This window comes from Podarcis vaucheri (genome assembly GCF_965113315.1).
Source record: "Podarcis vaucheri genome assembly, chromosome: 5".
In the NCBI taxonomy this organism is placed as follows: Eukaryota; Metazoa; Chordata; class Lepidosauria; order Squamata; family Lacertidae; genus Podarcis; species Podarcis vaucheri.
Genome location: NC_138763.1, coordinates 23,341,951 through 23,354,158, shown reverse-complemented (window position 1 = coordinate 23,354,158; position 12,208 = coordinate 23,341,951). Strand labels below are relative to the sequence as shown.

At 49.7% G+C, this 12,208-nt stretch overlaps 1 protein-coding gene across 2 annotated transcripts in view; it reads left to right on the top strand.

Moving 5' to 3' along the window:
- Positions 1-12,208, top strand: part of GMPS (guanine monophosphate synthase) — a 55,702-nt gene that overhangs the window by 34,756 nt on the left and 8,738 nt on the right. For both annotated transcript variants that reach the window (XM_082224164.1, XM_082224165.1), the window contains exons 9-12: positions 6,729-6,902; positions 7,482-7,587; positions 9,144-9,259; positions 10,651-10,776. In XM_082224164.1, coding sequence (XP_082080290.1) covers positions 6,729-6,902; positions 7,482-7,587; positions 9,144-9,259; positions 10,651-10,776 — 522 coding nt within the window. The remainder of the gene's footprint in view (positions 1-6,728; positions 6,903-7,481; positions 7,588-9,143; positions 9,260-10,650; positions 10,777-12,208) is intronic.

The following is a 12,208-nucleotide window of genomic DNA, read 5'->3' as shown; positions in this document are numbered from 1 at the left end:
GCCCGGGTGCCCTCTCTGGCTAAGAGGTATTCGACTCCCTCCTCCCCCCATCTGGAGTCCAAAATCTCCGTGACCTCGTTGATGTGGTCCTGGTGCTTCACCCCCCGCGTCTCCGTCCGTTCCCGGAGCGGACTTGGCGCCGTCCCTGGCTCCTGGAACCTGTGAGGTGCCTTGTAGGGAGTGAGCACCGACCTGTGGAACACCGGATGCATTCTGGAACCCTCCGGCAGCGCCAGTCGGAAGGCTACCGGGTTGATCTGCGCTACGACTTGGTACGGACCGATCTGCTTGTGCCCCAACTTCTTCTTGGCAAGTGACCTGGTCGGCACTGCGTGGGCTGCCAACCAGACCCAGTCTCCCACTTGGATCACTTCGCCAACCCGCCTGTGCTTGTCAGCTTGCACCTTGTAGGCGTGCTTAGCTAGCTCCAGCTGCCGTCTGAGTTGATCGTGGACCGCCTGCAGCTCTGACGCGAACGCGTCCGCCGTCTGTGGTTCTCCTTCCCCCACTCTCTCCAGTCCCGGGAAGGTTCTGGGATGCCTCCCATTGTTGGCAAAGAACGGCGTCACTCCTGTGGACACGTGCTTCGTGTTGTTGTAAGCGAACTCGGCTAGCGGCAGGTAATCCACCCACGTCGCAGGCTGTTGATTGGCATAGCATCTCAGGTACTGCTGCATGATGGCATTGACCCTCTCTGCTTGCCCGTTGGTCTGCGGGTGTCTTGCTGATGCCAGATTGACCTTGACATTTAGAAAACCCATCAGCTTCTGCCAGAAAGACGAGATGAACTGGCGTCCGCGGTCGGACAGGATAGACCGTGGCAGGCCATGCACTTTGAACACGTGATCTATGAACAGTTTGGCGGTTTGTTCCGCCGTGGCCACCTTCGCACACGGAATGAAATGTGCCATCTTGGTGAACAAGTCCACCACCACTAGCACAGCTGTCTTGCCTCTCGAGCTGGGTAAATCCGTCACAAAGTCCAGGGCCACCCTCTCCCACGGTTCAAACGGCGTTTGCAGCGGTTCTAACAGTCCCGCCGGTGGTCTGTGTACCGGCTTGGCCCTCTGGCAGGTGTCGCACCTCGCGACGTAGTCCGCGACCTCCCCTCTCAGCCTGGGCCACCAGAAGTCTCTCGCGACTAATTCCATCGTTTTCTCTGTGCCAAAGTGACCGGCCGTGGGTGCGTCGTGCAACTGTTGCAGTACCTTGGCGCGAAGGTCGTCTCCTGGTACATAGACAGCCCCTTTGCGTAGGAGCAAGCCGTCCCGCACCTGGAACTCGTCCGTGGTAGCCGTGCCTCTGAGCAGTTCCGCCATCTTGTCTTGTGCGAATGAGTCGTCCCGCAATGCACGTCGCACCGCATCCAGGTCTACTGTAGCTGAGGCACACGCCCACGCCGTCGGTGCGAAGATGTGCATGGCCGCCGCTGGCGTCACCTCTTCTAGGTATTGCGGTTTTCGGGACAGTGCATCCGCCATGATGTTGGTGTCGCCTGGGACGTACTCTATTCGGAAATTGAAGTCAGCAAAGAACTCCGCCCAACGTATCTGCCTCTGGTTCAGGAACTGAGCCGTGCGCCAGTGCTCCAGATTCTTGTGGTCCGTGCAGACCTGCACCGTGTGCTTGGCGCCGATTAGGAAGTGCCTCCACGCCTTGAAAGCTGCATGAATGGCTAGCAACTCCCTGTCCCAGATGGTGTAGTTCTGCTCCGACTTGCTGAGCTTTCTGGAGTAGAACGCTCCCGGCCGCCACACCCCCTGCGGGTCTCGCTGCAGCAGAACAGCTCCCACGGCTCTGTCTGACGCGTCTGTCTCTACCCTCAACGGTTTACTGGGGTCGATATGCAGCAGTTGCTTCTCCGATGCGAAGAGACGCTTGAGCGCTTGAAAGGACTGCTCCGCCTGCTCCGTCCAGATGAATTTCTTTTTTTTGGAGCTGAGCGTGTCCGTAATCGCTGCCGTCTGCATCGCGAACCCCTTGATAAACTTGCGATAGAAGTTGGCGAAGCCGACAAACCGCTGGACCTCCTTCCGGTTGCGCGGGCTCTTCCAATCCAATACCGCACGAACCTTGGTGCTGTCCATGGCTATCCCCTTGTCCGACAACTTGTATCCCAGGAAATCCACCTCCTTCGTGTCGAACTGGCACTTCTCCAGCTTGGCGTACAGTCTATGTTGTTGCAACCTGCTGAGCACCTCCCTCACGTCTCGGTCGTGAGCTTGCTGCGAGTCCGAGAAAATCAGGATGTCATCCAGGAAGCAGACGCATGTCTTGTAGAGGAGTCCCTCCAACACGTGATGCATAAAAGCTTGAAAACAGTGAGAGCCATTTTGTAATCCAAAGGGCATAACCCTGTACTCGTAGGTGCCCAGCGGTGTGAACATGGCCGTCTTCCACTCATCGCCCTCCCGCATGCGGATGAGATTGTACGCCCCTCGTAGGTCCAACTTGGTGAACACGCGTCCCTTGCGCACCGTCGCGAGGAGGTCGTCAATCCTGGGCATGGGGTAATCAGACGGTTTGGTCATCTGGTTCAAAAGGCGGTAGTCCACAACGAGTCTTTTTTGGGGCGTGTCTTTCTTTTTCACGAAGAAAACGGGACTGCCCCCCACTGCCTTGGACTCTCTGATGAAGCCACGCTCCAGGTTATGCTTGATGAACTGTTTGAGTTCCTGCATTTCATCTTCAGACATGGAGTATAGCCGCCCCTTCGGCAGCGTCGCCCCCGGTAGGAGGTCAATCTTGCAGTCATATGGCCGGTGAGGGGGTAGCTTGTCCGCCTCCTTCTCGCAGAAGACCTCCAAAAAGTTCGCGTATTTGTGGGGGACCGCTTGCAACGTTCCCAACTGCAGTTGTGATTCCTCCTCCTCTCCCTCCCGTCGGGGCAGGATGCAGTGTTCTGCGCAATAAGAGGAGCCGAAGATCAGTTGTCTCTGGTACCAAGCCAGTGTCGGACTGTGCCTGTCCAGCCAACTCATGCCCAACACAATGGGCGTGTCCGACAGTTGGGTGACATTAAAACTGATGACTTCCCTGTGGTTGCCAAGGCGCATCACCATTGGTGGCGTCTGCTTCACCACCTGCCCCCCTAGCAACTCTCTGCCATCCACTGTGACGACTTGCAGGGGCAGAGTGGCAGGCAATAGCTGTATAGCGTGCTGCTCCACAAAGCTCTGCGCTATAAAGTCTGCGTTGCTTCCAGAATCCACAGAAAGCGGCACTTCGATAGTGACGCCGTTGGGTAGCTGGAGAGACGCTGTGAGCTGCACCACTGGTTTGGGTGGGAGGGGATCCGTGGGTTGTAATATCGCTGGGGGCTGCTTCACAGATGCGTCTGGCTGGGCCCCAGTGCCTCCGTCTCCAGCCAGACATCGTCGTTTCCCTGCTGTGGTTCTTCTTGCTGCGTTGCTGCAGTCACCATTGCTGAGGCTGCAGTGTGCTTGTGGAGCCTCCGGGGACACTCCTTCGCCAAATGGCCTGGATCCTCGCAGATGTAACACTTCCTGTTCCCTCTAGGAGGCTTCGCTTTCACTGCTGCCGGTGCTAGGGCTCTGGCTGCTGACTGAGCCCTTGCACCTCCAACCTCCATCGGTTCCCCTCCCCCTCCTGGCGGAGGTGTGGATTGCGCACGCGCTGCTTCCCTCGGAACGAAAGAGAAACTTCTCGCTGCTTCGCGCCCTCCACGTCCTTCATCTCTGCACCATGGACGTTCTTCCAGCCTCACCCCCACAGTCAGCGCCCTTTGGACCACCTCCTGCGTGCTTCGGGGCCTCTCCCCCCTTGCAATTTCATCCTTAACCGCAGAACTTAGACCCTCCCAGAAGAGGTCTCTGACAGGGGGCGAATCCCGATCCCATTCTAAAGCACTGACCAGCGCAAAAAATCGGGCGTGATACTGCCGGACGCTCGCCCTCCCTTGTTTTAGTCCATGAATCTCCCGTCTGGCAAGATCCACATCAATAGTAGACAAAAAACACGCATCCATCGCTTTGATAAAGGCATCTGCATTCTGAAGCGCCGGATCTTTATCCCTCCACAAATTGCGCAGCCAGGCTTTGGCATCCCCATGCAAATGGGACAATATGAACCCCACCTTCTCTTCCTCATCTCTAAAGTCTTTTGCCAGCAGTTGCAGTGCGCACATTACGTCTGCTCTAAAATTAGGGTACTGTTGCAAAGTCCCATCGAAGTGAGCCACAAGCCCTCCTGCTCTCCGTGCCAATCCCACGCCCTCCGGTCTGGGTCCCGGTTGCCCTTGCTTAACAAGCATTTCAAACCTGGCGTGTAGGTCTCTGTAGGCGGCTGTAGTCTCCTCCTCCCGTTTCTTGGAAGCCAATACCTCTGAGGACAACTGGGTCACTGCCTCTTGCAGCGCGGAGATCCTCTGTTCTTCCGTCATCTTGCTAACCTTTGTGAGCTTGCTTACAGACACCCCTCTTCCTCCCCTAGCGGCTTCTGCTCCCGCTGCGAGGTTTCAGGTTTCTGAAGCTTTGATGAGATGGGTCTTACTGTCAGAGCTGCTACCAGGTCCCAGCTCACATAGGACCACGCCACACAGCGTCCACTTTAAAAGAGTCTTTATTGAGTTACAGGTTTCATTTCCGAACTGCAGCGTGCAGCTCTACACCTTCTGCCCTAGGTCGGCGAAGACCCATCTGAGTCCCCGCCTCTTGCACACCAGCTTAATACCCTAGCCTTGCTCCACCTCCTTCGCCTCTCCCTACGTCTCTGGGTCCTTCTGCCCCCCTGGGACTCCTCCCTTCTACTCTCCTCTGACGCTGACCCCCCTGATCCTTCCGCTTCCTTTCGGCGGGCTTTGGGACCTGGCTCACTCTCCGGGCTGCTTACTGCTCCAGCTTCCGCTGCATTTGAACTTGGCGCGCGCGCCCAACTCTCTACTTTCCTCTTGACCGTTGCCTCGCTCTCTGAGGAGGGCGTGACCACCCCTGACTCGTGCCCTCCCTCCTGCTGACGGCCTCCGGAACCCGATGCCTGGCTGCCTTCCTCCCTGCTGCTCTCAGTCTTGAGCGTGGGTCCCGACTTCCAGCTGCTGCTCTCTGAATCTCCTCTGTTCCCTTCCTCCTGGGGTGTCCCCCCGGATCCCCCCCTTGCTCTGCTCACTGGGGCTCCCTTTTGGGAGTCCTCTGACTCACTGCTTAGGCTTGGAGATCTCGGGTCGTCATCATCACTCATTCTCCCTTCGGCTTCCTCCCCCTCGCTCTCTGTTTCCACCCTTCTCTGCGTCTCTGCTTCTGAACCCCTGACAGCATTCTTGTTCAGAGATGTGCTAGTAGCATGACCGAGGTATCGTCACAGTGATATTACACCCCAAAGGGTCAACCCCCATCTCATTATGAAGACCTTAGGTTACCTCCTTTAGGATATATTTCAAGTGTAATGGCTAGTTAGAATATACTGTTCTTATTTTAATACGTCCTTATTTCACTTTTTCCTTGGACTTAGAGGCCTCTGGTTAAATGAATTGGTGGTAGCTCCAGATGTTTCACCCAGATGTTTCTAGTCAGTTTGGGTCTGTGGTATAGATTTGTAAGGAGATCTGAATAGGAATAACAAGACTGAGCCATACTGGCTTGAGAAGTGTTGTTTTCCTTTTTTTCAAGGAAGTTCCACAGCTCTGGAATAGCCAGGAAGATCACTGAAATGGTGGAAGTAGTTGAATATTCGAGGGCTGCAGCTCCCTCCTCAACAAGAGTACCTATAACTGTAGTCCAGCTTTTAATATAGATGAAATGTAATAGGTTTTAAAGTAGAACCCATCCTTTTGTCCAGTAGAGGTTACCCACTGTCCTTTGCATTTTGTGCATGCTCAGAATGCCCATGTTGTAATTCTGCACTGGCAGAGCAGGCCCTTAAAGCACTTTTTCTCTGCCCCTGACACTTAATTCACAAATAGCTATAAAGGAAATGCTTGCATCATTAGAAAGAGGTTGCTGCAGCAGCTGGAACAGACTCTTAAGAGTTTATTTATTGCTAGCTTGGCTAAAAAATAACGAATGCATTTTTGCTAACAGCTTGCATGGTAAAAAAAAAAACTGTGGTAGAAACACAGTGTGTAAAATGCCAAACATTAATCTCACACACAAACACACACACATGCTTATTGTTGTGCCAACAGAAACAATACATTTAGTACGTTGTAATAGTGCAATATCTACAGTTGAAAAAATGTGAAGAAGGCTACATTGTCATACAGTTCATTGTTTCTTCCCAGTGTTACAGAGTTCATAGCTTTGGTAAAATCGGTTGTTACATTAACAATAAAAGGGGATGGATAAACGTTGGTAAATTAAATTTATGCTTCCTACTAAGTGGAAGGCACGGAGCCTGAATACAGTGGTGCCTCGCAAGACGAAAATAATTTGTTCCGCAAGTCTTTTCGCCTTGCGATGTTTTTCATCTTGCGAAGCACGGTCCGTCGCAACTGCGCCTCTTCAAGCGGCTTTAAGAAAAAAGCGCAAGACGTTTTCGTCTTGCGAAGCAAGCCCATAGGGAAATTCGTCTAGCAAAGCAACGCAAAACCGAAAAACCCTTTCGTCTAGCGAGTTTTTCGTCTTGTGAGGCATTCGTCTTGCGGGGCACCACTGTATCACGCAGAGAGGGCTGCAGTTCTCGAGGAAAAATGAAGCTTACAGTTTGTAATAAAATTTGAGGACTTGATTACAGGGAAGCATCTTCTCCTCTTCTCCCACCCCCAAACCCCGTAGATTGCTAATGAAGTTATTGGAGAAATGAACCTGAAACCGGAAGAAGTCTTCCTCGCTCAGGGAACGTTGAGGCCCGACCTTATTGAAAGTGCTTCTGTGGTTGCCAGTGGCAAAGCAGAAGTCATCAAGACTCATCACAACGACACAGAGCTCATCAGAAAGCTGAGGGAAGAGGTAAATAGAAAGTTACGTCTAATTGTTCAGATGGGCCGGTTGACTGTGGTAAGAAACACAAGACTTGTTGCATTTCCTTCATGGCTTTGTATGTAGCGTTGAGCATTTTAGGCAGTATTTTCAAGGAACGCTTTTAGAAATTCGTGGTGGTCCTTTCATGTATAAAGGCCTTCTCCCACCCCCAATACTAACCCAACATCTCATGGGTATTTGTATACAGGACAACTTACAAAGAGATTTTTATACTGGATAAGCAGAACAACCATTTCAGATCCAGTCTATGATATACATCAGAATTTGTTCTGGTTTAGTCACCCCAAAAACAGCTAGACTGCATTAATTTTATGGAATATGTTTGTGCCTTATGGCAGCAGTTTCTAAGCCTTCCCTACTAAGTGCTTTGAATCACTTCCCTGTTGCTTTGGCTCCTGTGACATTTTCATTGGGGTGGGAGAAGCGAGGTTTAAATTACAGTCCCAGTTGTATAGCTGCATCGTTGTATTAGATTTGTTTTCTCATTAGTTCTGTATTACTCCAAAGAGAGGGCCCGAATGCGAAATGCCCTGTTTTCCATTGCAGGGGAAGGTAATAGAACCACTGAAAGATTTCCATAAGGACGAAGTGAGAGTGCTTGGGAGAGAACTGGGTCTGCCGGAAGAGCTGGTCTCAAGACACCCATTCCCAGGTACAGTCATACCTCTTGTTACGTTTGGTTCAGGTTGCGTCTTTTCAGGTTGCGCCCCGCGGCGACCCAGAAGTACCAGAAAGGGTTACTTCCGGGTTTCACTGCATGCACAGATGCACAAAATGACGTCATGCGCAGAAGCGGCGAATTGCGACCCACGCGTGCGCAGATGCGGGTTGCGTTCCTTTCAGGTTGCGAACGGGGCTCCAGAACGTATCCCATTCGCAACCAGAGGTACCACTGTATAGGTGGTTTCTGTTCCAGGTTTTGAGGGAACTTTGAGCAACACATCCTTCACAGGGGCCTCCTCCCTCAGTGAGTCTTATCTCCCAGGGGGCTCTTAATGGTGGACTCCCTGCTCAACCATGGTGATCCTTGATGCTGCCCAGGGCATCATCGCATTAGCAGAATTCACCAAGAAGTGGATCCACCGCTGCCCTTCTGCAAAAGGAAAGATTTTCGGCTCCTGGAAGTGTGTATACATATGACTGTGGTTGGAGCCTAACTGACAGACTATAGACAGTGTTAAAACTTTGCAGTAGAAACTCTATTGTAGTCAAAAACCTGCACAGTTTTAAGTGGAATATTTTTTAAAACTATAATTTTTACTGAATTTGTATGCAATTCCAACACGGCGTATTTGTATGCTGCCTTTCCATAATACAGCGGTGCTCAGCGGGTCTCACAACATCAAAAGGTTAACCTGGCTCACTAACAGTTGCAAGGCATCACAAAGTTTAAATGGTCATGAGCAATAAGCTTATGGAAACGCCTCCTGTTATTAAATGAGCAATGAAATTTAACAAGCCACTGATAGTTTATAATTAAACCATAAAAAGAAAACCTAGTTAACAGCAAAAATAATACACCTCCAAAGCTAAATCTTGACCCTTAGACCAGGCATAGGCAAACTCTGTCCTCCAGATGTTTTGGGACTACAACTCCCATCATCCCTAGCTAACAGGACCAGTGGTCAGGGATGATGGGAGTTGTAGTCCCAAAACATCTGGAGGGCCGAGTTTGCCTATGCCTGCCTTAGACAATGCCCTCCCCACACAATCTGTAGCCATCCTGAACTGCAGAAACAGTCAAGGCCCTGGCCTCCTAAGCCAGGTGAAAATAAGTCAGGCAAGCAGGGAGCAGGTCTTGCAGGATTCACTACATGATCGTCTTTCCAAACAATGCAGAGTAAACTATTCCAAGCTTGCCTTTCAGCTGAAGCATGCGAAGGGGGTTGGGTTATTTGGTGGGCAGGAGAAACGGAAGCCAAATATAGGGCAAGGGAGATCAAGGAAGTAGCACATGGAGCTGGGAGCAGGAGTGAGCATACAGCCCTTTTCTTTTTTTCAAGTGAAGCCTCACAATAAGCGTAAATAGTGCTTCAGACCTCACTGCTGCTTTTGCATATGCAAGCCAAGCGTGTTGCAGATAAATGGCAGCATGGCCAAAACACTCCTAAGTGCAGTCATGTACGTAGCATTACTGAAAAACGAATTGCCACTTATATGTTGGTAACTGATTCCACGGTGCTGTTTCAATACTGTTTTTTTCCCCAGGTCCTGGCCTTGCAATTAGGGTAATATGTGCCGAAGAACCGTATGTTTGCAAAGACTTCCCTGAAACAAACAACATTTTGAAAATCATAGCAGACTTTTCTGCGAGTGTTAAAAAGGTAATTATTGTGACTAGAATTGAAGGGTATAAATTCCTATGTGGATTATGATAAGCCACTGCGATAGATAAGCTTGGCTTAATTGTCCCTTTATTTCAATTTCTTTAAGCCAGTTGCTGAAGAACCCTGAAGACATTATTCTTTCTAGTGCACTTTCTTCCTATCCTTCCTGCTCCATATCCTCAACTTCCCTTCCTGTGTTTCCCATCAGATTATGCTGGCTTTCCCTGTCAGTTCTGCTTAAGCCATTGTTTGCAGAGTAGGCCCTGCAGTGTCTTTTCTTCCTTCAATAAAGTTCTCAAGATGAATCCCCTCCCCATTTTATGTGTTCTGTCTTTGTTTCTACCCTTATGGTGCCCTCCCAGTGTTGCTGGGACTACAACTCCCAGCATTCCTTGCCATTGGCTATGGTGGCTGGATTGGTTGGAGTCGAATCCAACAGCATTTGAAGAGCACCATGTTACAGTGGTGCCTCGCAAGACGAATGCCTCGCGAGACGAAAAACCCGCTAGACGAAAGGGTTTTCCGTTTTTCGATGCGCTTCGCAAGACGAATTTCCCTATGGGCTTGCTTCGCAAGACGAAAACGTCTTGCGATTTTTTTCGCTCCCCCCCTTTTTCTAAGCCGCTAAGCCGCTAATAGCCTTTTAGCCGCTAAGCCTTTAATAGCTGCTAAACCGCTAATAGCGCTAATCCGCTAATAGGGTTGCTTCGCAAGACAAAAAAACCGCTAGACGAAGAGACTCGCTGAACGTATTATTTTCGTCTTGCGAGGCACCACTGTATCTTGCATTTAGCACAGGAGTAGCCAAGTGCTTTCAACTGGGAATAACTCTGATTCAGTGGTCAGCAAACTTTTAAAGCAGGGGGCCGGTCCTCTGTCCCTCAGAACTTGTGGGGGCCCGGAATATATTTTGAAAATAAAAATGAACGAATTCCTATGCCCCACAAATAACCCAAAATTGCATTTCAAATAAAAGCACACATTCTACTCATGTAAAAACTCCAGGCAGGCCCCACAAATAACTCAGAAATGTATTTTAAATAAAAGGACACATTTTACTCATGTAAAAAGACGCTGATTCCAGGACCATCCGCGGGCCAGATTTAGAAGGTGATTGGGCTGGATCCGGCCCCTGGGCCTTAGTCTGCCAACCCATGGATTATATATTTGTACCGTGTGTAGTAGATGATGGGTGGTTTAGAAATAACAAATTGGACCTTAAACTAACATGATATGGCAGCACTGGTCTAGCCACACACCTTGCCTCTTTGTTGAAGAGCCCCTTATTTTCCAACCTCTGCCTCTATGCAAAACACTAGCTTCCAGTGAGACGTAGCCGAGTAATAATCTCAGATGTTTTGATTGGACTTTTTCCCTTTGCTGTCCAGCCTCACACTCTGTTGCAGAGGGTCAAAGCATGTACAACTGAGGAAGACCAGGAGAAACTGATGCAAATCACAAGTCTACATTCGTTGAATGCCTTTCTGCTGCCAATCAAAACTGTAGGAGTACAGGTGAGTGCGTTGCTGCTGTGGCAATCATACCTAAAACTTGCGTGGCTAGATTGCAGGTAACAAATTTAGCGTTTTTGGAGCCAAAATAGAATACCTCCAAAATGGATTGGGATTAAAGCCATGGAAGAGCTATTTTTAAAAATATATGTTACAGCCTCTAAATGTCTGAATGCTCACTTTGGTTAGGCTTGGAAATACTGAAGCATTCTTAAGATTAAATAGCATCACTCACACTGTATTCCATCAGGTTCAGGCTTCCGTTGGAGAAGCAGCAGCTGGAGGCTCATACGTATATTCCTACCAATTTGCTCGCTGCAGACAAAATTCTGCTTTTACCTGTTCTGCTTTTATAAGACTTGTTTTATTGTCCTCCTTATACTGTCCTATTATTATTATTATTATTATTATTATTATTATTATTATTATTATTGTGCTGTTTTTCTATGCCACTTAGTGATACAGTGGTGCCCCGCACGACGAATGCCTCGCAAGACGAAAAACCCGCTAGATGAAAGGGTTTTCCATTTTTCGATGCGCTTCGCAAGACGATTTTCCCTATGGACTTGCTTCGCAAGACGAAAACGTCTTGCAAGTCTTGCGATTTTTTCCACTCCCCCCCTTTTTCTAAGCCGCTAAGCCGCTAATAGCCTTTTAGCCGCTAAGCCTTTAATAGCCGCTAAACCGCTAATAGCGCTAATCCGCTAAGCCGCTAATAGGGTTGCTTCGCAAGACGAAAAAACCGCTAGACTAAGAGACTCGCGGAACGGATTAATTTCGTCTTGCGAGGCACCACTGTACTTGAAATACATTGGGGTGGAGAAATGCTTTTCAATAAGTAAACAAACAAACAAACAAACAAACCAGTTCTGCTTTCCTGGAGCAGTTCAGGCACCTGTCAGGCACAAGGCCAATTAAAGGCTCAGAACTGCATGCATTGTAGCTTTATTGGCTCTGGGAGATAGGCCAGTTGTCTGTTCTGGACAGAGTCACGATCCCTTTGAAAGAAGGGGCTCACGGTTCGGGGCTGCACTTGGATTCATTTTAGTTGCTTAGAAGCTCAGGTGGCTAGGAGTGCCTTTTGCCAGCTACATCCTTGAAAGGGTCTTGCCTCACCCTGGTGATTCCTAGGTTGGCAATTTGATCATTGCAATGCACCATGTGTGGAACACTTGGGCTTGGCCTGGATGCTCTGGCTGACTTAAGATGCCACAAGCTAGAGTTGATGAGGATGGGCTTTCACAAGCCCATAACTCTGGTGCTTAAAAGCTTGTACAGTCGTACCTCGGAAGTAAAATGCCTTGTGAGTGTTCCGGTTTGCGAACGTTCTTTGGAACCCGAACGTCCGTCAGGTTTCTGCAGCCAGTCGCAAGCCACGCCTTGGTTCCCAATTGTTTTGGAAGTTGAACAGACATCTGGAACGGATTCCGTTCGA